Source organism: Cryptotermes secundus, unplaced genomic scaffold (genome assembly GCF_002891405.2).
Source record: "Cryptotermes secundus unplaced genomic scaffold, Csec_1.0 scaffold986, whole genome shotgun sequence".
NCBI lineage: Eukaryota > Metazoa > Arthropoda > Insecta > Blattodea > Kalotermitidae > Cryptotermes > Cryptotermes secundus.
In genome coordinates this window covers 300639-328062 of record NW_019735574.1, presented here as the reverse complement: position 1 = coordinate 328062, position 27424 = coordinate 300639, and the positions used below count along the sequence as shown (strand labels likewise).

The 27424-nt window shown below is 43.5% G+C and overlaps 1 protein-coding gene across 8 annotated transcripts in view; it reads right to left on the bottom strand.

Annotated features, from left to right (window-relative positions):
* The window catches only part of LOC111869652 (tensin-1), a 354704-nt gene that overhangs the window by 109350 nt on the left and 217930 nt on the right, over positions 1 to 27424 (bottom strand). For all 8 annotated transcript variants that reach the window (XM_023861317.1, XM_023861321.1, XM_023861323.1 and 5 more), the window contains one exon: positions 25181 to 25378. In XM_023861317.1, the coding sequence (XP_023717085.1) occupies positions 25181 to 25378 (198 nt within the window). The remainder of the gene's footprint in view (positions 1 to 25180; positions 25379 to 27424) is intronic.

Sequence of the window (27424 nt, the reverse complement as noted above, 5' to 3'; positions counted from 1 at the left end):
TTGCTAGCTGGATTCTTCGGTTGCAAGGAGTAGATTATTTTTGTTTTATAGGGTCCAGACAGCAGAAATTCTGTTGCCCTTCCTGCAATACACTTTTACACTCCAGCCTCTTGAGCTAGACGTTTCGGTGATTTCTCTAGGTGTATGTAAAAGTCTGGTTCCCATGTCATCTAACTTCTCAGTAAGCACTAGGCGCTTATGTTTTTGTTTCTTGTCTATTAGTCCCGTCGACATAAGGTTGTTCGCCAAATTCTGGCTTTTCTTTCATCATGAAATTGACGGCGAAATTTTCGCCGACACTTTCTAGCAGATCCGTGTTTCACGTAGGCGTCATACAGAAATACACGTTGCTCTAAAGCATACCGCACCATGAGGGAACACACTGCTTATTAATTGTAACTGAGAACGAACGGTTAATGGAGCTGGCAACTGCCGCCCACTGCTGACAAATCATAAATTCCCAAGCATGAAACTCACTGCTCGCCGTGAAACATAATGACCTCAAGCGGTCCATAAAGTTAATAAATTCCCTTAATTTCAAACGTTATCAGCCATCAGGCATACTGATTTATAGGCAAAATTCGTATGTGCCGGCGGTGCACCCGTCGCCGTGAACCGGTGAGCAAAGGGAAGAACCTCCCTATAGAACGTGGTACAACAGGGCGATGAATGAATAATAAATTCGGAAGGATGTAGAGGGAAGCAATCGCGGACTAACTGTAGGTACTGGCCTTGCAGTTGCCTGGAGGACCTTATGAAAACAACGAATATCCTCGGTCGGGGTAGTCGGAGATTCCATTCGAATACCTCCCGAATGTAAGTTAGAGGCATTAATGCGTGAGCCCACTTGCTCGAGCACACTGACAGCGGCTTCATTTGTCGATATGTGTAGAAATTTTAATAAAAGGCATTCTGGTCTATCACATTATTTGACATTAAGTGAACACCACCATGGAATGCGACCAATCTTATTTAAGTATAGAGAAACCTTCAGAAGTTCCGGTGTTAAGAAACCATCTTCAGAAGCTGCAAGTGCTTTACAGTTGTGGAGGCCAAATGTTCAATTATATTCCTATATAGAAGATTAATAACATTTACAATTACAGTAAAAACTACAGTTATTCAGCACATCAGTGTTAAAGCGTACAGTCGTTAGTGTGTTAAAAATGGCGTAAAAGATGTTATATATATTATAATCTAAAACATCTTTTACCCAATTTTTAACATATTTTAATATATATTATAAAACATCTTTTACCCAATTTTTAACATATTTTAATATATATTATAATCTAAAACATCTTTTACACCATTTTTAACACACTAACGACTGTACGCTTTAACACTAATGTCCTGAATAACTGTAGTTTTTACTGTAATTGTAAATGTTATTAATCTTCTATATAGGAATATAATTGAACATTTGGCCTGTGCGTGGAGTTTTCCCATGTTAATCTTTCGGAAATTGCTAGAACATCCTTGGTTTTTACATAGTGTGCCTGGTGACCTGTTTTGGCTTGTATGTTGTGTTGTGTCCAGTACTGCCATGTCCTTCAACTCATTCCCTCCGACGAAACGCACAAGTCGGCCTCTTTGCGAAGCTTTATCCTCCCACGATTCTTGACCATCTTCTCGTCTGACTACACATTTAATAACCACTGCCGCTATATAAACGTTTTTAACTACGCTTTGAGTTTCTCAGGTTTAATACCGAATGGTGCGATCAGTGAATGGATGTAGAAGGAAGTGGTACTGGCCCATTTAAGGTAGTTTCCCAGAATTTTCATAGAGGGCTTGATTAATATGAGAAAAACATGTGTAACTATAGCCGGCCTTTGGGCTGTTTGAAACCCGGACCTCCAGAATAACGGAATGCTGACATACCTTGTGAAGGTGACCTACGATGCACCCAAAATTGCAAAAGAGGCGCGGTCTACAGGTTGATACCACAAAGTGCGTGCGTCTTCACGTTACACGCGAAATGTCCTGAGTACGACGCCATTGGGCAGACCTGAATATTGACCACTGTTTGAGGTGAAGGAGTGTAAAGGATCTGGCAATGCTCCAAGAGGCTGCAGACTACAATCTGAAATACGGGTGCGACCTGCATAATTTCCTCCTGCAAGGAGTTGTACAGTCTTGGAGTATATCAATAAGTTCTCGTGTTGAGGTCATGCTTCCAAGTTTTGTCTTCACTTCTATTTATGCTTCAGCCTAACTCGATTAAGAGGCAACTTTCTATTCATACGATTGGCTTATTTGCAATAAATACTCCTTTCTAAGCAGCCCACTCAGTGTTCCAAGCATTAATGAGCTTCGCGAATCGTCTCTTTCTTTACAGTGAAATGTATGCATCTCTCTCAGAAGTTTAGAATAGACTATGATATATCTCTTCTGGTAACAGCATTGCAACGTAAAGCGTGACTGGTGCTGCCTAAGAAGAGTACTCATTGCGCGCACAGCCAGTCAGGCTACAACTAAGTTTTGAAAACAAGGAGAAAACCCAACAAATCACATGAGTGCATTCTAGCTTTTTTTTATCGTTCTTAGTGGGATGGGACTAAGTCCCTTGTACTGCGGCCACTTCTGGCCCATTGTACCAACCCCAGATGATAGGTGAGGGTGATCATGGGGCAATTGGTGGAATGAAGATTGGCAGGGGAAACCGAAATACTCGGAGAAAAATTGCCCCAGCGCCACTTTGTCCACAATAAATCCTACATGGCCTGACCTGGGCTCGAAACCGGGCCGCCGCGATGGGAAGCCGGCGACTAACCGCTTGAGCTATAGCGCGGAGAATGGAAAATATGTTTTATTTTTTTATCAACTTGCCTGAAGATCAGAAATGAGAGAAATCTCCCCAAATGAATCTGAGCAAGATCTGATAAGGTCGTTTTAATATATCGGAGTCCATTTGTGGCATTATGTAAACTAGGGTTTATTATGGATCAATTTCCATGAAGATCGAAAACCTCTGGTGAAAGCCTTCTATATCGAATTTAAGCAAACTCTGTCATATAATTTATGATATATATTAAGAAATCCATTTATATAAACTCATGTATATGGACTAATATCGATGGAAATTGGAGCGTCCTTATAACTCCCGATCAATGCCTCTCGTCACGAGTTACAACCGTATCTGTGAAATGCTCAAGGAAGGCGGGCAACAGTTCATTTGCAACCAGTCTTCATTATCGTCCAATATAAGTCCAAATCGGAAAGGCCCCACAACGTACGGCGGAAGTATCTTATGTCGAACTTAAACATCTGGGAAATACAGAGAAGTACATTATGGCCTTGATCATTATGGGTCGATATGGCTAAAATTCTGAAATGCCACTCAACTTTTACTAAAATCTTCCCAGGTCAATTTTAAGATATACAAAGTATTTCCAATGGATTAGACCCTGTTACAGTCCACAGCCGGACAGACATACAGACCTATCCTTCACATATTGCTCCTTTTTTTTTCTATGTAAATAACGCATATTAATGCATGAAAGGTAAAGGTACAGTTGTCCTGGTCATTAAGCACTATGCCATGAAGACGTACGAAGGAGTGGATGTACAGATTCACGTATTCTTGACCTCGGCACTTGGCGGGAGTGAGTGGTCAGCTTCACGCCTCGGCCACTTTAGCCTCTGAGTTCGTACCAATTGGATAGGAGGCTGGGTGGGTCCCAGAGCCGGTCTGGAAGCTGTGGAGTACAGAAAAATCTCCTACCCCTGCCGGGAATCGAATCCTGTCTCCACAACTTCTAACGGCTTTCTTGTTGAGATGAACATCGAATGCGTCGGGTGTAGTGGTTAGCATTTGTATTTTGGAGATCATCATTTCGATTCTCGGTTTAGAGGCCAGACATCCTGAACCAGGGAACTTCTTCGCTTCTTTCAGTCCCTCTAGATATTCGTAACCGTGTGCTTTAAGTATCCCATAAAGGCGGCTTCTTGTGTGTCCTTCCCAATTCAGCATTCATAACCATCCATTAATTGAATGCTGTGTATCGTACGGGTTGAGAAAATGTCATTAAGTAAACTTATTAACAATACATTAGCCGGCCTGGCGTCACTAGTCAAGAGACCCACACAGTTCCCAGAACTACGTGACTTCAGGCAACTGTAACTGACAACGATCATCCTCCCACAAGCCCCCCCCCCGCCCCCACTCATGACCTCCAAATCAATTCCCTCTGACCTCTCGCCTGACCCCCAGTTCTGCTATTCTGAGCGAAGTTCGTTATAACGCACGGTCCGCAGATGAGCCCGACACCACCTCCACTGAACAGCGGCTCTATAAGGCCTATCATACTTGCAAATCAGGCCTGATTGCGTGCGAAAAAAACTGTTCGAGTTAATAACGTGATTGCATCTTGTTTTGTCTTTTCATCCCATCCATGTTTGGAGAGAAGAGGCGGTGGAGAAGAATATGAGGGGCAATAGAAATAAGAATAAAAAATTCCAAGGATTTCCGAATTTGTAATGAAGTTGATTGTCGTCGCCGAATGAGACAGAACGATGAGGGCGGTACCGGTCTGGCAAGACTGACTAATCTCAGAGCATCCTTTGCTGCTGCATCACATATAATCTTTTATTTTATGGTTCCAATTAGTTTCACAAAATTGGCTGTCATCACGCTACGATGCACCTTTAGTCGAAGATCGAGCTTTCAGTTGCAGAAGGGAGCTGCAAATAGGACGAATTAACACTCAAGGACAGCCGACAACGGGTGGCCCACTAGAAGCTGGGCGAGGGAGCTACCAGATCTTCAACTTTACGGTCAGAATGTCAGGAAATGCTACACAGGCCCTCCGACCTGACGGGCTCCTGTGAACACGGTAGATCTGTCACAGCTTCCGGTGCTATAAAGGGTTGAGACTTTCGCCGCTACCTGAATGACCACCAGCCCCTCAATAACGGCAAGCAGTTGGTAAATTTAACGAAATACGACAGTATTATATTTCTCGTTTAACCCTTCCAAAACTAAAATTCATCAAACCAACATTTAAAAATTCTCCTTCTACCTCTCTCAAAATCCAGTTTCTACATAACGACGGCACAACTTGGTTATTGGCCGTTAAGGATATTGTTAACGGATTTGCTCAAAGCGCTTCTAGGTAACGGCAACGTTCCAACGTGCACCAATAGAAGAAGTGTCTCAGTGGACGAATGTTATAGCTCGTTACTAGGCAACAAGTCAGTGCTAGGAATCAACGTGACCTGTGTTCTCTGTGTTGTCAGTGCGGAACCTAGTTAAGAGGCAGCTGCGAAAGTGCGACTGTGCAGAGGATACTTTACGTGTACTATCTGGAATGTGCGACTGAGTGGGACTTCTATAGTTCCTGTGTTTTAATTGAGTTACCAGGAGGACCAGTGTGTGTAAGAGTGAATTATAAAGTGCAGAAATAGAGATGCCGCTATAATTACGTGTAATTACTAGTTGTGTGCATAAAAATAAAACAGTTATTCAATTCAGAATCCGCGTTATTAGTCACTAATACACGTGACAACACCATCGTTGTTCATTCTGGTTATCATAAGAAATCCATAAATATACTCTGTAGAAAAAATGTGAAGGTTGCAAATGTTTAAAAAGGATGGTAAGAATAATTACTGCCGGTCACGGTAGCCGAGCGGTCTAAGGCATGGACTCTCTTCGCTCGCTCGGAAACCGGGATCGTGGGTTCGAATTCCACTCAGGGCATGGATGTTTAGTTTGTATGTGCGCGTTTTTTCTGTGTTTGTGTACAGGTAGAGGCCTTGCGACGAGCTGATCACCCGCCCAAGGAGTCCTACCGAATGTGTAAGATCTAGAAAAACCGAAGTGAACGGAGAAGTTCATGGCGGTAGGCCTAGGCCCACTGGGGCTGTAGTGCCAAGGGGGAAAAAAATACACAGTTTTTTGGATCATCGCGAACGCAGTGTTGTGTGGCGTATGATGATGTCACTGTGATCACGTGTTGGCGGGATTTCCCGAAAAAGTAACTCATCTAACGAATTTGTTGAGGGCCCATTTGGAGTATTATCACCATTTCCGCAAAGTATTAGTTCGAACTTATAAAGCCAAGGATGTTTAGTTCCTCTGATATAATCATCAATATAGAGTCTAGAGAACTGCAGAAAGGGACCGTGCAGGAAATGAGAGTACGCGGTTCGGTTGTTGCAACGTAACATGCAAGGCTTCGTAAGAACTGCGTGGCTGGATGGACTCTTTTAATTGGGGGGAGGATGGGATTATTTCAAAGTTACGGCAGACCACAGCGCCTTCCGCGGAAAGTTCCTAATTAAAAATGATTTAACTCTTTATAGGACAGTCGTAATTAAATTACATAAACCCATAATTCTATGTATTATATAAAGGGCCGGGATGTCGCTGTAGGTATAGAGACTGTCTACGGGCTGGACGGTCGAGGAGTCGGAGTTCGAGTCCTATCCTCTCCACGTCGTCCAGACCGGCTCTGGGGCCCTTTTAGCCTCCTAACCAATGGGTACCGGGGGCTCTTTCATCGGGAGTAAAATGACCAGGGCATGAAGCCAACCACTCATCTCCAACTAGTGCCGAGGTCAAGAATCTGTGGATCTATATATCCACTCCCCCATACGCCTTCATGGCGTACTGCCTAATGGGTTAAGCACAGGGACACCTTTACATTTCTTCTTCGCCTCTCGCCTAATGGAGGACCACTGAGCTTGAGAACATGCTGAGGAGAATACCTGAATCTATGGAGGAGGTCAAGGAGGACCAAGAGAATTACGTAATGAGTATAAAGTTAAAGGTATCCCTGTAACAGGCCGTGGAAGCCTATAGGGGTGTGAGACGTCGGGGCTCCCACATTTTATCTACACAATGGGCTCACAGATGGCGGTGAGGTTGTCAGCCCTACGCGTCGGTCGCCCTTTGCCCCCAAGAAGGTTCCTGGTACTCATTTCTGTTAGAGGCTGAGTCGACCCCAGGGTCATAGTACGGGGGGGAAGGTGTGAGAACGTGTAAATCTGTCAAAGTTACTCGATCGAATTTATCGCATTTATCGCAATAATTTTTAGCACATGCCACGTATATGAGAAAGTTACAAAAGCAGTTGGAAACTGATATTATTACATATCAGTTTCATGCGTCATCAGATTCCGTGCACTTGAAAGCGCTGTGGAGTGCGATCGAACCGAGGACCTCTAGGTAGCTCGGTATTATACACGAGCATATTAAGATTACTGTATTCTGGGATGTGACGCCATGTAGCCTGGTAAACCCACTCCACGTGAGAACCTTAAATGTCACGGGCGAAAGTAAGTTAATACTGAACTGGAACTTAGGGAAACACAAAAAGTTGTGATTCTGCGCACTGCTCTCAGCTGCTTGAGGATAAGGGCAAATGGTGGGCAATGTAGAATTAACACTGTCACAAAGAAGAGCTACAACGGCCTATCAAGCAGAACAGTGTCAAAGAGACTGATTAGGCATTTTAAGAGAACACATCACGTGACCTGTATGTTTTAACCCAAGCTCCATCACTCAACAGCACACCTTCATCGCCAGAGAACATGGTCAGACCTTGGCTGTAGCTGTAGCGGTTTGGCTGTATCTTGGTCAATGATCGAGAGTCACGCCTCATCTCACAGACACGACAGGACATAACTTCGAATCCAAGCGTCCCTGACGGAAACCATCCAATCATGAAATGAAGTATCTCGCGTCGGCCTGTGTTAGGAATAAGTAAACATGTTTTATATAACTTAATAGTCAACAGAATTCTGTGTAGATGTGTTTCATGGAATGCGGATTTCTGGTTAGACGTCCTGTGGTGTGGTAGGTGATTACCACCATACTATCTCAATCTTCAAGATACAATTCATAGCGCGTTCTCAGGTTCCAGATAAAGGGAGAAGTCCTCCAGATATGCAAGGTAGTATTAGTATTAGAGGGGGTGGGTTTCCCCATGCACCGCGACTAGTAGTCTATTGTACGTCCCCCTTTAATCTCTACTGTCGCCATACCCTACCGGTACTGGTGCTTGCTATCAGCCCCGCTCAGCCAGCGAGTTCGGCCCCTCTACTGGCAAATGGTACCCGATACTTCCCCCATCTACCGGAGGCATTGGAAACTACTTGGGCGGGAAACTTTTTACCTAATTTTGCTCAGAGGTCTCCTAGAGACATGAGGATCTTTTACGTGCCGTAAATCTACGACACGGGACCCACGGCTTAAAGTCCCTCCCGGAGGACTTGTTCCCTGAATCTTTCCGCCCTTAAAAATTCCACGACCTCCGCTGGGTTTGAACCCGCGTACCTTGAGTCATGAGGTAGATATGCAAGGTAACTATGGCTCTCGTTATACGCGGGGGTTGCAGTCTCGAATATCTCCGCATATAGCGAAAACGCGTACAACAGAGAAACAATGAGCTTCCTGGAGAAGGAAACGGTCCGACTGAGTTAAGACGGTGGGGGGAATCCACGAAATTGCGCGCGCAACTCACTGGGCAAGCGCAACAGCTTCTACCGCAAACATGACACTGAAATGAGACCGTGGATATGAGAAGGCGCTGATAAGGAAGGGACATACGAGTTATTATTGAATAAACAGCCGTGAACAGTGAACAAGAGGTGTTTCTGCTGCTTGGTAGTTGGTTAGAAGTCTTAACAGCTTCTCACCGCAAGAGAACCGAGAAATAAGTGGAAAGGTGCCACCGTTGTTACAAAATGGCTTCCTCTTTTACAGCGCATCCTTAAAGCACAGATCACCTCCGAGCGTAACTCTAGGAACTCTGATCAATCTAAAATGGCCGAAATGAGAGTGAAACCTCAACTGGATACACAGTCTCAACGAAAACACGACAAGGAGCTGGTTCAATCATGTCTACGTCCTTGCACATTATGCCTTTAAATTTCATATCAATATTCTCCAAACCTTACGCTTATATCTCAAATGTTCTTCTTCCCTTCAAGTTCTCCCACTGAAATCCTACGTTTCCTGTCTCTCCAGCGCTATCTATGTGTCTGGCCCATCTCATTCTAGTGATATAATATCTGCTAAAGATTATAGGTTATGAAGTCTCTTCTGTCTTATGTTAAGCCTATAAATAACATATGGCAAGTCTGCAGTGATGATTCACTGAGGCGAGCACTCAGTAGTAGTAGTAGTGGTGGCGGCGGTGGCAGTAGTAGTAGTAGTAGTAGTAGTAGTAGTAGTAGCAGAGGAAATAGAATGAATGGCTTCATATCACAGAATAATGGAATGAAGTCAATTAAATTGTTTCTCGATAAATTCGACGGAAACCTTTCCTTATGCGTACTGTAGTCTTAATTTAGCTTTTAGTTCAGCGCTTGTTTATTTAATTTAAACTGACGTGGCATTTAGAGCTCTTTAAAACTTGACATTTCAGACTGTTTTAACAAATATAACCCTCACATCCGTTATAGAAACAAGACTCTTTAAGTAATGTCACAATTTATCACCATCACCAGCGGTATCGTATCTTGCGGACAGTCATAACATGAGGTGAACACGAAGACACCAACATCCGAAGAAATTCATCTCACTGGAGAGGTGGGGGTAGGAAGGGGGTGGGACATTAACACGCGTTAGCCATGAATTGGATTCTCTAAACCTGGGCTCTTCTCGGGTAACACAAAATGCGTATTATGAAATTGGGTTTACTTGTACTTTTAGACCACTTTTCTCTGTTGAAGAAAGCAAATGTGCTTACGAAATCACCACGCTCTCTCTCTCTCTTCCAATTTAAAATTCTGGACCGGTTTACAGATTATAATGAAACCCGGTAAGGGCGCTGTTCCACTAGAGGCCTATCCTAACGTCAACTTCTTCCATTCCTATAATCACTGATAACAATATGGCGGATACCCTTACTTTACTTTATCATTAACTTACGGTTTTATGGCTGTAATTAATGAACCACTGGAGGTAGGAAAGTGAAACCTGGCGCAAACTGCGAGGTTACTCCCGGAAAATGTGATGCTGACATATACTTAATAAACTGTTCACAAAAATAACAATAACAACAGCAATAAACCTACAAATCTACGGAATCAGAAGGTAGGCTTTATGAGTTCTGTTCCGAAATCCTTTCCTTTCGTCTCGTTTCCCCTACTTCGTCTTCCTGCATATTTTTTTAAACCATAAGAAAATGTTTACTACACATTGCGAACTGGTAAAGTTGCAGAGATATTCGCCATCCATACGGAGTACGCGGCACGATTATAGGGCGGTACAAGTGTGGTCTTATGAAGAATGGCAAGGCCTTCGCCATATACGGTAACAGACATAAAAAGTTCTCCCTGTACTCCACTACTTAAACACTATGCCATGAAGGCGTATGGGGTGGTGGATGCATAGATGCGCGTTTTCTTGTCCTCGGCACTAGTTGGAGGTAAGTGGTCAGATTCACGCCCTGGCTGCTTTAACCCCGAAGAAAAGAGCCCCCGGTACCCTTTGGAGAGGACACTGGGTGGACCTTAGAGCCGGTCTGGACTATATGGAGAAATTTCTTGACACTACCGGGACTCGAACTCCGACCCCTCGGTCTTCCAGCCCATAGCCAGTCGTCATACCGATTACGCTATCCCGGCTCATTAATGGAGTTTAAGACAATTACGTTTCCATTCTCCCCCTACGTTCCCTTGCGGTCAACTTACCAGATTACGTCAGAGATCGGCAGTGTGTTCATACGACCGCACAGTTCTTTCTGAGGTGCTTGGATTAAATACTTGCACGAGGTTGATTGCCTTCATATCCGCGGGTAGTAGGAGATACCTGCAGTTTCACGATGCACTGCGAGGACGGTGTTAAGAATATCAACCCGGATAGCCCAGTCGGTTAAGAGGCTGAGTAGAATCATGAGAACCGTGATCTGCACACCATTTCCACGGGCCACATTCAGTTCGAGTTGAAGGTATATGAACTTAATGAAGGACATGTGATCAATTAATACAGCCCAACTTACAAAAAATTTAAAATGCAATTTGGTCACAAGGTATAAAAACTTGTGTTCGAAATCTACATCGAGTCAGGGTCTTCCAAATAAGTTTTCATGTGGTTTTTTATATTTTCCTTAACGTCACTGGAATACATACGCAACTCATTTAAACAATTCAGCTTCAATCCATTTTTGATCTTTTTTGGATTATGTATTGTTCCAAAGAAACATAAATAAATAAATAATAGAAACAGGAACGAATTTGACAACTCGTGTTTTTCACTATGCCCACAGTCGACTGATCTGCATTACGTTCGCATGGTTGCATAAATAGCAGGCGTCACGCGCCGGATATTGCCACTCAATGTTGATGGTTTCCAGAAGATGGGAATTGCTAGCAGAAGTGATACACCACTTCCGGTCCCGTTTAGAGCCTCTCGCACACGAGGAGACGAAAACTTCGACAAGAAACAGACGTATTCCATGCTTAAAAATGCACAAAAAAAAAAGCCAGAGACTGTGTATAACCAAAAAGAAAATAAATGACACATTAAAATGGTCAACTTTCGAAGATATCTTGTCCCGCGGTGTGCAAGCTTTCAGAAATGTTACTCTTATATAGGCAAACGTTTTCAGATCCAAATAATGACGAATGTCAAGTTTTCGTGAAGAATGAGAACCGTGATTTCCACGGGTCACATTCAGTTGGAGTTGAAGGCACATGAACCTACTGAAGGACAGGGCCGCGACATTCCTCAGGCGGTTAGTCGCGGGCTTCCCACCGCGGCGGCCCGGGTTCGATCCCGGGTATGGTCAAGTGGGATTTGTGCTGGACAAAGTGGCGCTGGGGCAGGTTTTCTCAGAGTACTTCGGTTTCCCCTACCAATCTTCATTCCACCAATTGCTCCACAATCACCTTCATCTATCATCTGGGGCTGGTACAATAAGCCAGAAGTGGTCGCAGTAGAAGGGACTTAGTCCCACCCCACTAGCAATAAAAAATATACTGAAGGACACGTGAACAATTAATACAGTCCAAGTTTTATAAACGATATAGTCCTAAAAGTGTGTAATACAATTACTGACTTTTTTGGACGTTATCCATATTCCTGAATTTTTATTTAAAAGCGACGTTTCGGAGACTGCACTCGCTTGGGCGCAATCTAAAGAGCTAGTCCGTATCTCCGGAGAAGGGACCCAACTGAATAGGCTTTTACCTGAGAACAGAGACAGAGTCCAGTCTCCGAAACGTCGCTTTTAAATAAAAAAATCAGGATGTCCAAGAAGCCAGTAACCGTAATACAGGTACAATGGGGACGTGACCTGAAAGGAGTAAGTTTCTTTGCAGTTCCTGTTTATTCATCGGCTTCCTCTTCTCCTGCTCTTCTTACCCTTTTTCTATGTTCATTTCTTTAGCTCCCTGCTATATCCGTGAATATCTCATTCTTAAACGCCCTCCAATATCTTTTTACCCTTAGAGTAAGTTACAAGCCTCACATACCATATTTATATATTTGCGGGTCATTTAACTCACACTATACAGCGTTGCGCAATAATATGTTTCGTAAATTATAAATGCATTGGAGAGAATGTCGAAAAAAGAAATTGTAGCCTCATTTGAACTACCCTACAGGAATTAGTTTTGGAGGTATTGAGGAAAACCAAGATAAACTTATCAGAACGTGCGGTTTCGAGACCACGATCTAAACCTGGGACATCCCGAAAACCAAACAGGAGTCGCGTTTTTCTCACATACACTTTAAAACGGGGTAAATTACAGTGTTGTTGCACACCGCCTGTGTATCTCTAAGTGTCTTGCGAGACAGAACAGAAATTAACAATTTCACAGAATTCACTTCTTCTGACTTCTGAGCAGTGTTCAGATACTTCTACTTCCTCGCGTTCCCTGTTTTCGCGGCTTAAATTCAGTCCAGCCGAACAGCGATGCTGTTTATTTGTACGTGAAGATCGTGCTAATTGTGTGACATTGTGCTGCATCGGCTTCCTCAGGCGCGAGATGAAGAGATGGGGCTCTGTTATGGCGCCTGGAAACTGAGCCTCTGAGGCTTCAGTCGCAACTCTACCGGTGAATGCAAAGCCACTGCGCCAGACGCAGTGCTAGTGCGCCCGCAGTGGAGCAACAGCCGTCCATACTCAGACAGCGCTTCACAAGAATGAGATCCGTCTCTACGCCAGAGGCAGTGCTGGTGAGCCCGCAGTGGAGCAACAGCCGTCCATACTCAGACAGCGCTTCACAAGAATGAGATCCGTCTCTGCGCCAGAGGCAGTGCTGGTGCGCCCGCAGTGGAGCAACAGCCGTCCATACTCACAGACAGCGCTTCACAAGAATGAAATTCGACACGTCCTTCAGCACTCCAAGATTAATTTCCCTGCACGTTCTTAGGGATTAAGTTGCGACAAATCGTCTGATATATTTTCAGCCTACTTTCCTTAGTTTTAAAAAAGGAAAGTAGTTCCCAGCGATCACCATTCGTATGTGTGTGTGAATTCCCCCCACCATTAATTTTTGAAAATGCTGGGTAGTTCTTGAGTAGCTGTATAATTGGCAGTTTCTTAAGAAGGGCTCAGCTCCATCAGTGAGTGAGTGAACCAATCTTTATGAAACTTGGTACATGTATCATGACACCAGAGCCCTTCTCAGCGGCGTACTTCATGAATCCCTTCCATTAGTCTGTGTGTCCCTCCTTTCATTGCTCGGTAACGGTTCGGTAAACATGTTCCAGCGGCAACCAATACATGTGACAAAAGAAGAGTTGTTGGGCGCGTATGTGCGTCTGTGTATCCTCCTATCATTGGCAGGTAACAACTCGGTGAAACATTCCCGCGGCAACCAAGAGTTGTTGGAGGCACAGTTTTCAATGAGGTCCGTGTCGTCTCAATGGAAAGTAGGCGATTAATTCTTACCAGAACTTCTTGTTTAACCATTATCACAATCATTAGTCATCAGTTTTATGATTACGATGATTTTAAAGGATGTGAAGACAAAAGAAACTTAAGAGACGACAAAAACGAGAATATAAACGAAACAAGTGCAGCAGTGGTGAGTTTCTGCTGTTTATTTCACGATGCTATCACCGCACAGATTAGGTCCTATACAGCGTCAAATGGTATGATGAACTGGAGAGGATCTGGAAGGAAGTGGCCTAAGAGATATATCCCAATATTTTCCTGGAGAGGCTGAGAAAGCCCACGAAAAATCTAAGTAAACATAGCCGGTGTCCAGTCCGAGATTTGAAGTGGTTACCTCCCGAATGCACTACACCAACCAGTTCCGCTTAAAAATTAATCAAACATAAGATGAAATAAAGAATATGAAACAGAACAGAAAGAGAAGGTTAAAAGAAACTGATTCAGAGAGTAAATAATTAAAAATATGACTGAAATAAATAATTACAAGAATAAAAGCCAGAAAGGAGAAATGATGAAAAATCGATCTAAGGCAAGCAAAGAAATGGGCCGAAAGAATTAAATGAGTAAGACAGCATAAAAGAATACTGGAAAAGTAAGATAATCGAAATAGTCTAGCAAGGAATACATACTGAAAGAAACAATTAACTATCAAGAACAGTAACCACAGAGAACACGTGGGCGTAACAATAATAGGATTTTAATACAAGACCTCTTGGGTTTTGTCCCAAGACCACAGACATGCTCTCTGTTAGAGCGAGTTTCTGTACCTTCTCACATCGGAGTAATTTATTTCCATTACAAGTGTTGTTCTCACAGACACTTGCTGCTCAATAAAGTAACTGGGCAGGTTCCTGGCTATTTGCGTCTCGTCCTAAGGACTCTAATCGTGACACACCGGGTGTTCCTCACGACATATCCACACGTGAGGACAGAGCAATGCCCAATTTCGTGCCACATTGCATTCCGTGATATGGAGCCATCTATGAATAACTGCTGAAACTGTGGAACACATATGGCCTAATTAATTTCGCGGAGTATGCAGTGTTGTACCACGACATATGCATTAGTACAGTGGGCAGGTTTACCTTATACTTTTGGCAGGAAATGACGAATATGTGCTTCATTACGAATAACAAAAAGAAAAATTAATAAAGAAAACGTGAACGTGGAAAGGAAGGAAGAAATAGATGAACGGAAGGACAGGAAGACACACAAAAAAGAGGCAATGACATTTTTGTACATCCGGTATGGAACAGCCGCGAGACGTGGGTTGTATTTTTACAGATCGAATCTCATTCAGTGTTTTGTATTTTATTTTGAAACTTGGCAGAGATACGACCGGTCGTGGCAGACAAGCGTACAAGTGTTATACGGAGAACAACACTTCCCCCTTTCAACAAAACGCCTTTCCATTTGACTGGCCTCACATAGAACCGTTTAATGGAGCCACTTAACTGTATCTTCTAACTCACGCCACAGAGCTGAGCCCTTCTTGAGAAGCCGCCCGTAGCTCAGCAACCCAACAATTTATAGAACCTGATGGTTCATTATCGTGTTCACAAGATCCCTCCACTGGTCTCTAGTCTGAGCCAGAATAATCCAGTCCCTACCACTACAACCTATTCTGCTAAGATCCATTTTAATATTATCCTCCCACCTACATGTATGTCTACGTCTTCCTGGTGGTCTGTTTCCTTCCGGCTTTCCCTCCAAAACTCTATATGCATTCCTCTTCTCCCCATGCGTGCTACACGCCTTTACCATCTCATCCAGCTAATGGCTCAAAAAGATTGTTGGCCAGATACAGGAATTGGTGATGAAATACGTCAGCAGCGTTTGAGGGCGCAGAAATTTTGGAAGTTCGTCACACTGCGCGTTCCGGAAACGTAATTCTATGCAAACATTATCAGTACAATATGTTTTGATGAGTAATAGTTGCGGTTATTACGTGCGCAGGCGCACACATTCTGTTTCTATTGTTAACGGCCCTCAGCCGCACTATGTTCCTCGCTCTAAAAGTTAAGTTTCGTAGTGACATGCAAGCGCGCACTCTTCAGAAAACAACAGAGCCATTTTATGTCTCGCATTTGCCTAGACCTCTCTCTCTCTCTCTCTCTCCCTCTCTCAGCCGCGTCAAAATTTATGAAGTCACAGCACTGCATTGCGACAGCTCTATACTTATGGGCCATTGTTTTCTTATACGAAGAAGGTGAACAACAAATTACACTGTTGGGCGGGGGCTTAATAAATACATTTCAAAACATAAAATGATAGCCCCTTACGACACTCACAAACCACACACACAAATTTCTCGAAATGTCCAAGGGAATTCATGAAAAAATCACAGACACATCATCATTTAGAGAAACGCATTACGTATGACGACGAAAACATGTCGGAGCAAAAATTCATTGGCGCATAAAACAACTTTAAATATGCAATCAATTTTCATTTCTTTATTTGCAGGGCATTACGATGACAACGCCAACTTCAATCGGAAGAATTAGGAGCATAATTATCTGTTTATACTGGTTTATTTCAAGGACTTTTCGTCACATAGAAGGATTGAAGTGCGGTATACTAACGCCCGATATAAAAACAGAGAACAAGAGACGTAGCGGTTTTGCATTAGATTGAATTAAATGAGGAAACATGTTAGTGGTTAGTAGGTGGCTTCCCACCGTGGTGGCCCGGGTTCGATCCCGGGTCTCGTCAAGTGGGATTTGTGGTGAACAAAGTGGCGCTGGAGCAGGTTTTCTCCGAGTACTTCAGTTTCCCCTGCCAATCTTCATTCCACCAAATTCTACAACAGGCCAATCAGTGGCCGCCGTGCCGAGTTGACCCAGTTGGACTTCACCCTCCCNAAAAAAAAAAAAATAACCGAGGAAACTCACGACAGCTCAGAAAATGCGGTGTTCTCGAAAAAAAAAATCAAAACCTAAACTGACTGAATATAATTTTTTTCCCATCACGACGATTATGTGGGCGCTGAATCACGACGAACGCGAAACAAATTCCTCGCCACGGCTCGACGCCCATTCGGAGGCGATTTCATGGGCAGACAAAAATTGATAATATAAAAAGTCTATTAAATAGTCAACTTTCTGAAACCTGTACGTTCTAATTAATATTTCAAATTCCGTTCCTACCCCCACAGAAAGCACACTGAGCCTCTATTACAAACACAAATCAAACACTACTCAGGAAAATATTAACTGGTTATCTTAAACTAATATGAAATAAATACAGCCGATGAGCGGAATACAGTCATATAACGGTAAACGCTATGCTTCAAGGGGATAAAACATGTCACGGGGCTCTCTCTAAGATCCATTCTAATAGTCCACCCACCTACGTCTTGGTCTTCCCTGTGGTCTCTTTCCTTCTGGCTTTCCCACCAATATCCTATAAGCATTCCTCGTCTCCCCATTCGTGCTACATGCCTTGCCCATCTCATCCTCCTTGACTTGATCATTCTAATTATACTTGGAGAAGAGTACAAGTTATGAAGCTCCTCACTATGCAGTTTTCTCCAGCCTCCTGTCACTTCATCTCTCTTCGGTCAAAATATTCTCCTCAAGGCCCTGTTCTCAAACACCCTCAGTCTGTGCTCCTCCCTTAATGTCAGAGACAAAGTTTCACACCCATACAGAACCACAGGCAAAATTATAGTTTTATATATTCTAATTTTTATGTTTTTGGACAGCAGACAAGAAGACAAAAGGTTCTGGACTGAATGGTAGCAAGCATTACCCGAGTTCAGTTTCCTCTTAATTTCCTCCTGAATCAGAATTTGATTTGTTAAAGTCGTTCCAAAATGTGTGAACTTTGCCACATTTTCCAATATTTCATTAACTGTTTTTTTTTCTTTGGCACTACAGCCCCAGTGGGCCTATGCCTACATCCATTAACTTCTCCTTTCATTTCGGGTTTTTTAGATCTTACACATTCGGTAGGACTCCTTGGGCGGGTGATCAGCTCGTCGCAATGCCTCTACTCATTACCTATATTGATTGATTGATCGATCAGTAACTGTCAGATGACAGGTCCACAGTCTCTTCCAAAACAGTTCCTCCACTTAATGTGATCTTCTGTTTTTGGAAAGAGACTGTCCAGGAAAAGTGATAATGTGGTAGTTTTTCCATTTGCTTTCCACATCGCAGTACAACAGCCGTTCAAACCACTCTGGTCACGCCTGTTGCTATACGAACTTGAACCATCTCGAGCATCATTTGTTCTGTGCTTCAAGTCGCTGCTGATGACGCTGCTTCCGGCATCAGTTTTTGGTTTTTGGTGTCTCTCTTCGTCTGATGCCTACCCTTTGACCTGTCCAGCAAGGGAGGCCCTGCCAGTAGCTACGCTACCGCTGGTATAGCTCTCAGGGTCCTTGGCATACTCAAACCCCCTCACCACGATAAGGTGGAGACACCAACGAGGGGTTCTACATTCCGTTTGCCTCCGTGAATCGAGGTTTTGGGATTGCCGTCCCACTGGTCGGTACTTGCAAACGGATTACATTGTCACAATAACGTCCTTCCCATTAAGCCTATACTTCCGTTCTGGGGCTCCAAGTACCACACCAGCCAGTCACCGTTCCTTACACTGACCCACGACTTCAAAATCTTTCGTGTATTACGCCTACCACCACCAAGGTCGCACCACAAACCGAAAGACTTACAAGAAGTTCCGGGAAGAAATACTTTCCTTTGATACAAGGACTGCACAGAAAAATGAAAGCATTGGGGAAGGACACACAGACAGTAAGGTGATCTCGTAAGCCTCCCTGATGACACGGGCCAGAGGAAACGAATAAAAAATGGGGGATATACGGACAGAAAGGTCTTCTCATTAAGTTTTATTAAGGCTAAAAATTAGGGGGATACAAAGACAGATGGACAGACATATAGACAGACCGAAGGCAAGATGATCTCATACTCTTTCTTATAATTTTTTTTAAATATGGAAAGTATGTTACAAAAATTAACATAAACGTGAAATTATAATCAGTCCCTGAACTAACAGAGTATATCTGGAAGGACAGCACAATATGAGAACAGTGGGCATGACAACCAACAACAAAACACCTACATCAGTAATAGTGTGACAACACCCAGGATTTTTTTTTGGGGGGGTGGACCGTGAGGCACTATTTTTATTAATACAAGCACTTACGTGCACTTTAGTAGGATCCAACATAAATTATTACTTTCCTATCTCTACCCATTTATTTATATAAATAAAATAATCGGCTATTAAATTAAACAGTAACCACAGACCTACCAAACACATCCAAGTAGTGCAGGGCCGTCTCGTGCGCCTGTTCCCATGAGGCAGCCTCCTCTAGGGCACCCGAGTCACTCCCTTGAGATAATCTGGGTGTGCTGTGAAATATCACTGATAAAAAGGGTGTGGTCTGACCTTTCACATTCAGGAGCTCCAGCCTTCTTTCTTCCGGACTTGAAGAAACATCACTTCACTCACAGTTTTGTGGACCAAACATACGAGTAAACATCCTCAGGATGAAAATGCTACGTGACCGGCCGCGAAGAATCGTCCATTGAACTGGAGTATTTACACGGATTTAAAATGTCGCGTTACCTTGGCTGTCGTGGCAGACAGCACTCTTATCAGTGGCAATGATAACCACGAAAAAATATAACGCACACAATCCACGAGAGTCGTTCTATCTACACACAAGCTCCACTATGTCTCGAGAGAAAGGTGCATACAGAGAGCAGAGAGAGAGAGGCATTTGTAAGAATATATTTCTCAAGCCAGAAAACTACAAGAATACTAAAGAATTATTTACTACGAGTACGGACATACTGACCGCCTCTGTGATCTAGTGGTCAGAGTTCCTGGCTACATACCCAGAGGTCCCGAGTTCGATTCCCGGTGCTACCAGATTTCTCTGGGAAGTAGTGGGTCTGGAACAGCGTCCACTCAGCCTCGTGACGATAACTGAGGAGCTATTTCAAGGAAATAGCGGCTCAGGTCTAGAAAACATGGATTAATGGCGGTGGGGATTCGTTGCGCTGACCATGTGACACCCTCTATTCGCTAGAGTTGGCACGAACTTCGCCCACAAGCGGCGGTCGCTCGGACGGTTTCACTTGCGGACTAAAGCCACGGATTTTTTTAAGTATACATACTACGAGTCGGTATAGCGACTGGCTATAGGCTGGACACCCGAGGGGTCGGAGTTCGTGTCCCGGTAGGGCCAAGAATTTGAATTCCATATTGTCCACACCGCTTCTGGGGCCCACCCAGCCTCGTATCCAAAGGGTACCGGGGTGGCTGTTTCTCCGGGAGTAAAGAGGTCGGGGCGTGAAGCCGATCACTCACCTCCAGCTACTGCCGAGGTCAAGAAAACGTGGATCTATACATCACTTCCCCATACGCCTTCATGCCGTAGCGCTTAATTAGTTAAGCACAGGGACAACTTTACCTTACCTTTACAGATATACTACATACTAATCAACAGAAATTTATTCGATCTTAAAGATGTCGAGCCGTTGTAAATGCGATCCTGAAGACATCTGCTGCCACAAACACAATACCAACAGCGAACTCAAAGTCGGCCGATGTTTCTCCAGCGCACGACTATACCGACGGGAGTTGTGTGCGAACAGCGACTCTCTTCCCACATATGCGCAGTTCATTGTAGTCCCTGGTTACATTTCCTTTAATATTATGCTTTTATAAAGTTGTTTTCCATTAGATGAGATCATCTGACAAGGCTCTAGCTTTAAGCGCTGTCGATAGACGCTGCGACTACAACGTACCTTTAGCAGCTAACCCCGAGGAGAAGCACAAAAGAAAGGCCGACAACCCTCCCCCACACTTCATATTGTAAAATGTCAACGTACGTTTATACACAAACTGAGCGCGTTCTGGGCTCCTTTAAATTCATGACATCTCTGGCTTGAGAATCGTAATTTGAACATCCGCGAAACACGGAAAGTTTGCAATTCATTTACAAATTGCCCACGTTAATATAATAAAAAGGATACTTATGTAACTGTAGTCCGTGTCAACGTTTGCATGCTAACAAGCAACTCATTGCGTTTCCCTTCTACTTGGTAAGCCTCATTTCAATTGCACTTCAGCGCTACTCTGTTTAATTTGCGTTTGTTTCTCCTAAACTGCGACTTGGTTTTAATCTCCACCATACTGTCACATTTTGGGGGTGATTATAGACGAGGTATGGGCTGGTGCGTGGATTTATTGACCACTTACACATACCATTCGGAACTACAAGTGATTACAGCGCCACACTTTACAGATCACCACTAACTCACTAAGCTTTTTCCTGCCTATTGTCTTCAATAGCCGTTCCCTAGCAACGGCTTCTAACAGTGGAGATTCTTCAGTTTGTCGCGCTCACGTCGTTACTGTCCGACGAATATCCCGCAAATGAACTATTGTCAACTGTCAACTCAACTATACCGCCATAGCTTCTCGGCCTTCCTTGCGCAGCGCGCTCTATTCAACTGTCAACCCTCAGCTGAACACTCTCCCTCACCAACCAACCACTTCACTTTACTTCACTTAGCCGCCCTGAGGTCCTCGCTATATAGTCTCGGGGCGGACCCAACAGAAAACACCGTTCTTCAAATGATATGCGCGTGTTCGTTTCCGCGGGAACGTGTTTACCCAGTGGTTGGCTAGAAACGGGTTGCATAACCCCGTTGCATTATTGTCGCGTGCGTTACCTAGCAATGGCCTCTGTTTACAGAATCACTGCTTAACAACAGGTCTACACGTCACAATACAAAGTTTCACAACAATCGCGTTCTTCAAATGGCACACATGCTATTCTCACGTAACACAGATGATATGTTCGACAGAATTAGTACCACTGCCTTGCTAGAGACACGATAACAGTACATGTCGCCATAATTACGTAAGATATTCCCCACTGTGGAAATCAGATTGTCATCTTCTGGATTACGACATCGTGGGGCTTGGTATGTGGATAATGCGTTTCAGAAGAACATGCTGCCTCTAACTTCAGGGTTGAAAATAATTCTAAATTTTTTTAAAACTAATACAGTCTTTCACGTCTTGTGCCACTGTTTTTAAACAATCTTCTTCTAGAATAAGCATTTGCCTATGAAATGTTGGTATCGAATTACAGGACGTCAGGTCCCAGGCGACAGTGAGTCCCCATTAAATTGCTGGCTGCTTTCTAGTAACGCCAGGCCTTTCCGAGCTCTGACTTCCATAAAGGCGTAGACTGCATTTCTGAGGAGGAGCACCCAGAGGGCGGATGGCGTTACTCCCGATGATGATGGTGGGACTCCGAATCACCGGTGAAAGGGGGAGGATGATGGAATTCTTCAAATTTCCAAGACTTTCATCTTTGATATGGGCGAATGTCTCAATCTGTAGGCAGATCTGGCCGCATGAATGACACATTACATTACTACAGCCGATTCCGGTCCCTGTTTCACTGTCTTCAGAAAAAGAAACAGGACAACAGAACACTGCACTAGCAAATGTGTTGGTACGACTGTTTACAGAACTTCCATTACGATTCATATCGTCACTGTATACATGGAACTTGAAAGGATCGGTTGAGGAGCCACTTCAACAGTTTTATGGCTTTGAATCGATGCGCAACATCATGTACTCTCTACATACCTATCAGACTTTTAAGAGGTTTAAATTTTAGAGACATCGCATTACGTTATTATGAAAGAAATGGCGCCGTTAGACGTTATATGGCGCCAGTGAAGAAATAAACGTCTGTCGAATCCCATACAAACCTGTTATACTGGATAAAAGCAAGAAGAGACGAGATGCTTTCCGGAAGAGTCTGTTTTGACATGGGTATTTGAAAGTTGTCCGACAACATTCTCTTTAACATTTCCATTGTCACTGGACCAATACTGAAGGCCGGGTCTGTAGCTGTGCTTATGTGAAGACAATGACTGCCTGATTGGCTGGCTGACTTGCTGAATATTTGGTTACCTGGCTGACTGGCTCAGTGGCTGGCTAGCTGACTAGCTGATCAACAGGGTATCTGGCTGTGCGGTGAGAGAGTCCACTTGTTACTGCGGCCACTACTGGCCTATTGTACCAGCTCCGGACGACAGATGATGGCGATTGATGGAGCAATACGAATTGGCAAGGGGAAACAGAAGTACTCGGATAAAACCTTCCCCAGTGCCACTTTGTCCACCACAAATCCCACATAACCTGACCGGAGCTCGAACTCGGGCCGCCGCGGTGGGAAACCGGAGAATAACCGCCTATGGCTAGCTATGGCAAGGCCTAGTTGGCTAAGTAACCTGCTGACTGAATGAATGACTGGGTAACTCGTTGGTTGACTTGTCAGCTAACTGGCTGTATGGCCGATTGGGTTGCTGGAAAACTACAGGTACTTAAATGACTACTGACTGGTCAACTCTTGACTGACACACGACTAACTCCGTGATTGACAGTCCAACTAAGCAACGAAGTGAAATGGTTGATGATTTACCTACTGATTCACTGACTGACTGAGAACGTGTACGTGAATGACAGCATAACTGGACAATGCAAATTTCTTCATCAGCTGAGTAATTGTCAACTGACCAAGAAGAATCCACACCTACCAGAGATTATACATGAGTTATGGGATGGTTACAAATCTCTCAGACATTTTGTTCGCCGGCCCGAATCCGGATACAGCATGAATAAAGTTCTCTTGTTCGCCAGCTGTGTGTGAAAGTTCTCTCCTTCGTGGGGACAGGATGCCCTGCTGATGCAGGACTTAACGAGTTTCCCTACATTCTCTGTGCCACAATGATTAGCAACATAACTTTGAGACGGACAGGAGGAGCCAACTGTGTCTACTTCTCAACTTTCAAGATTATGGGGAACAGGGTTATGACAGAGGAACTTCCAACAAGAAGTACATCAAGAGCTAAAATTTCATAAGACAAGTCTGCATATTCCCAATGACATCCACACACGGAGCTGCTAATATATTTACAAACCGAAGAACACACAAATTAAACGAAACTGTATTAATACTTCGAATTCTGACTGACTTCGGTTCGAGTCTAGGCCTGGAGACTGAATAACCTGGCAGGTCTTCATGATCTTCCTTACAGCGGCTACTAACATGTAAATTACGTCAACATTATGACATGCTCGACTATGGTTAAGTGGTTGCTAATGTTTCAGAGAAACATACTTCCTCCTAATTCTTCCCTGAACATGGAGGCACTAGGTTCGTCCAGAACACTGGTAATAGCCTATGAAGCCGCACAGCTCATAAATCAAAAGACCACAATCTAAATTTTCCTTGACATGAGAAAGGAATATCCTAAATAAATAAAATCAAATGTATCGACAATTATGCTGTGGTGTTCAGTGGAACTTGTTTGTGTTCTTGAAGGCTTGGTTCGCATTTTGGTCTGGAAACACACAATGACGTGAAGAATTTCCCTGATTCTCTATCTTTCCAGGCCAGGACAGTATCCCAGAATAGGGCACGGGCTATCTATTCAAAACACTTCCAAAATTACTCAATCACTCATGGAGCTGAGCCCTTCTTGAGAAGCCGCCAATTCTGCAGCTACTCAAGAATTTCCCAGCAATTTATGGAACCCGAAGGTTCATTACCGTGTTCACAGGGGCCCTCCACTGATCCCTATCCCGAGTCAGATCAATCCAATCCATACCATCCCATCCTGTCTCTAATATTCATTTTAATACTGCCCACCCACCTATGCCTTGGTCTTCCCAGTGGTTTATTCCCAAATTACAGTTCATGGTAATTATGCCTTTTCTCACGACACTAAATACCCTAACATAATACAATATTGCAGACAAAATTATGTTACAACATTTAAGACGTTTTTAATTAAAAGTATTACTTGCAAATACGTGTATAATTTATATGAGTGTTGTACGTAGAAATGAGTCAACGCAAAACTCCTTGGTCTTTTGGCTACAGATTGGAGTACTAACCCCTGACGGAAGACTGTGGAACGGAAACCAGTAAGAGACGCTTCAAGTGCGCACAGAGAAGCCTGCCCCTTTACTACCTTGTCCATCACAACTTCACATGGACTACATGTCGAGAGGCTGGCGAATGACCACCTGCGCTATGGTATGACAAATTTATATATGCAACTACAACAATCAGTAACATAAACAAAGGGAACATATGATGTTTATGGCTGAATTTAATTGCTGAGTAATTTAAAAGTTCTGACTATTAAACTATACAAAGTTGATGTAAAGGTCTCCGATATAGTCTGCATTTATGTCATACCTACAAAAGAAAAAACCAATACAGATATTTTCATGCTGTACAGACTCACCATTTATGTCTTCAGTGTCGGTGTCACCATCTAGTGGCGATCCCATGGCCACAATATTCTCGTAACTGTCCCACCTGGTCACTGGATCATCAGTTGTATCGACTGGGACAGCGGGGGTGGGGGCAGGGGAAGGCAGGCGTATCTCAGGAGTGGCAGAAAAATGCAGCTCAACAGCTCCATCCAGCGGGAATCGTAAATCTGGAGAGGTGAAGCAGAGTTAAGACGTGAGTAACATCCTAGTACCCCGCACGTGATTGCAGATGGAACTCTGCTGTCTGGCTGATGTTTCGATGAACCGGTCAACATAGGTAAGAACCTCCCTGTACAACTTACAGGTACAAGACTGCGTGACTAAATACTACAGCAATTATTTAATTACAGCACCCAAAAAGTACAACACAGCCAGAGTTAACTAACTATTACTTGGTTATAGAACTAGGCCGCGCCATAGAGAAGCGGTTAGTCGCTGGCTTCACGTCGCGGCAGCCCGGGTTCGATCCCGGGTCTGGTCAAGTGGGATTTGTGGTGGACAAAGTGGCGCTGGGGCAGGTTTTCTCCGAGTACTTCGGTTTCCCCTGCCAATCTTCATTCCACCAACTGCTCCACAATCACCCTCACCTATCATCTGGGGCTGGTACAATAGGCCAGAAGTGGCCACAGTACAAGGGACTTAGTCCCTCCCCGCTAACAATAAAAAAAATAGTTATAGAACTCAAAGGTGGAGCACTGCTTAACTAAGTAATTCTTTACTTACTGCTTGAATAACTAATTATACAGCTACAGAACTTCAAACCCCTTATCTGTAGCATCCATTTTAATGTTATCTTCAGATCGCTTGTGCTATATATGACCGATTTCCATGGGACTTTCCTTGTGTCCTGCAATGCTACATGAATAGACTATCTTTATTTAACTAGGTGAGAAGTTAAAACTGCGTACTTCTTACATGTCTGTCTTAATATTCGTATTAGTTCTCCCTTCCCATACAGTAACACGGTGTCGAAAGTGAGATGTATTTTTCATTGTTTTTCGGTTGTTCGAAACGAAAAGTTGTAAAATACTGATTAGCTTCTGTATACACGTGTATCTATCCGTATGTAACAAGGGTAACAACTAAGAGCTGATTTTCATTAAATTTGATAATAGAGACGTTTCTTAAAATTCATCCAAACACTTTTAATTTTTATTAAACTCGAATTACAATAACGAGTATACTGCATAAAGACCAACAAGCATTTCTGTTCGCATCTTGAGCTTAACTTGCTAATACACGTATTTTTTACAGGAAAAAATATCTCAAACAAAAGCAGCAGAGAAACATTAAACGTACATCTTACGCCAAATATGCTTTTACCTTAAGCATTATGGTCTTCGAGGCAGTCAAGCAAATGGGATATTTATGCTGTCATTATACAATTCATAAGAATTTAAAGTGCAGAAGCATAAAAAGAAAGAGGCCGCCATGTGTGCATTTCCTAACATATTTGCTATTTCAGAATTTCTTCCCTAACGGGACATTAAACCAGACAACAGTTCACATGACTTATGGTCCACTTTACTGGGAAACTTCTCACCTAGTTAAATAAAGATGGTCTGTTCATGTAACACTGCAGGACACAAGGGAAGTCCCATGCAAAAGGGTCATATATAGCAATGTAATATGAATATAACATTAAAATGGATGCTACAGAAAAGGGAGTTGACGTTTTGTAGCTGTAGAATTAGTTATTCAAACATTAATGCAAGCATCGATTCTGTAAGCAAAGAATTAGTTAAGCAGTTTCCACCTTTGATAACTATTCTGTATTCTGTATTGAGGGGGTGGGTTTCCCCCATGCACTTAGACCGGTTACTGGTCCATTGTGCGCCCCCCTTTAATTTCTACTGTCTCCATACCCTACCTGTACTGGTGCTTACTATCAGCCCCTTTCTGCCAGCGAGGTTCCAACCTCTTACTGGCAGTGGTATCTAATAGTTAGTCCCTTTCTTNAAGTCCCTCCCGGAGGACTTGTTCCCTGAATGTTTCCGCTCTTAAAAATTCCACGACCTCCGTCGGGTTTTTGAACCCGCGTACCACGAGTCATGAGGTGGGAAAGTTACCTCTAGACTATGGAGGCCGCTTTTGAGTTCTATAACTAAGTAATAGTTACTTAACTCTAGCTGTGTTGTACTTTTTGGGTCCTGTCATTAAAGAACTGCTGAAGTATTTAGTCAAGCAATGCTGTACAGGGAGGTTCTTACCCA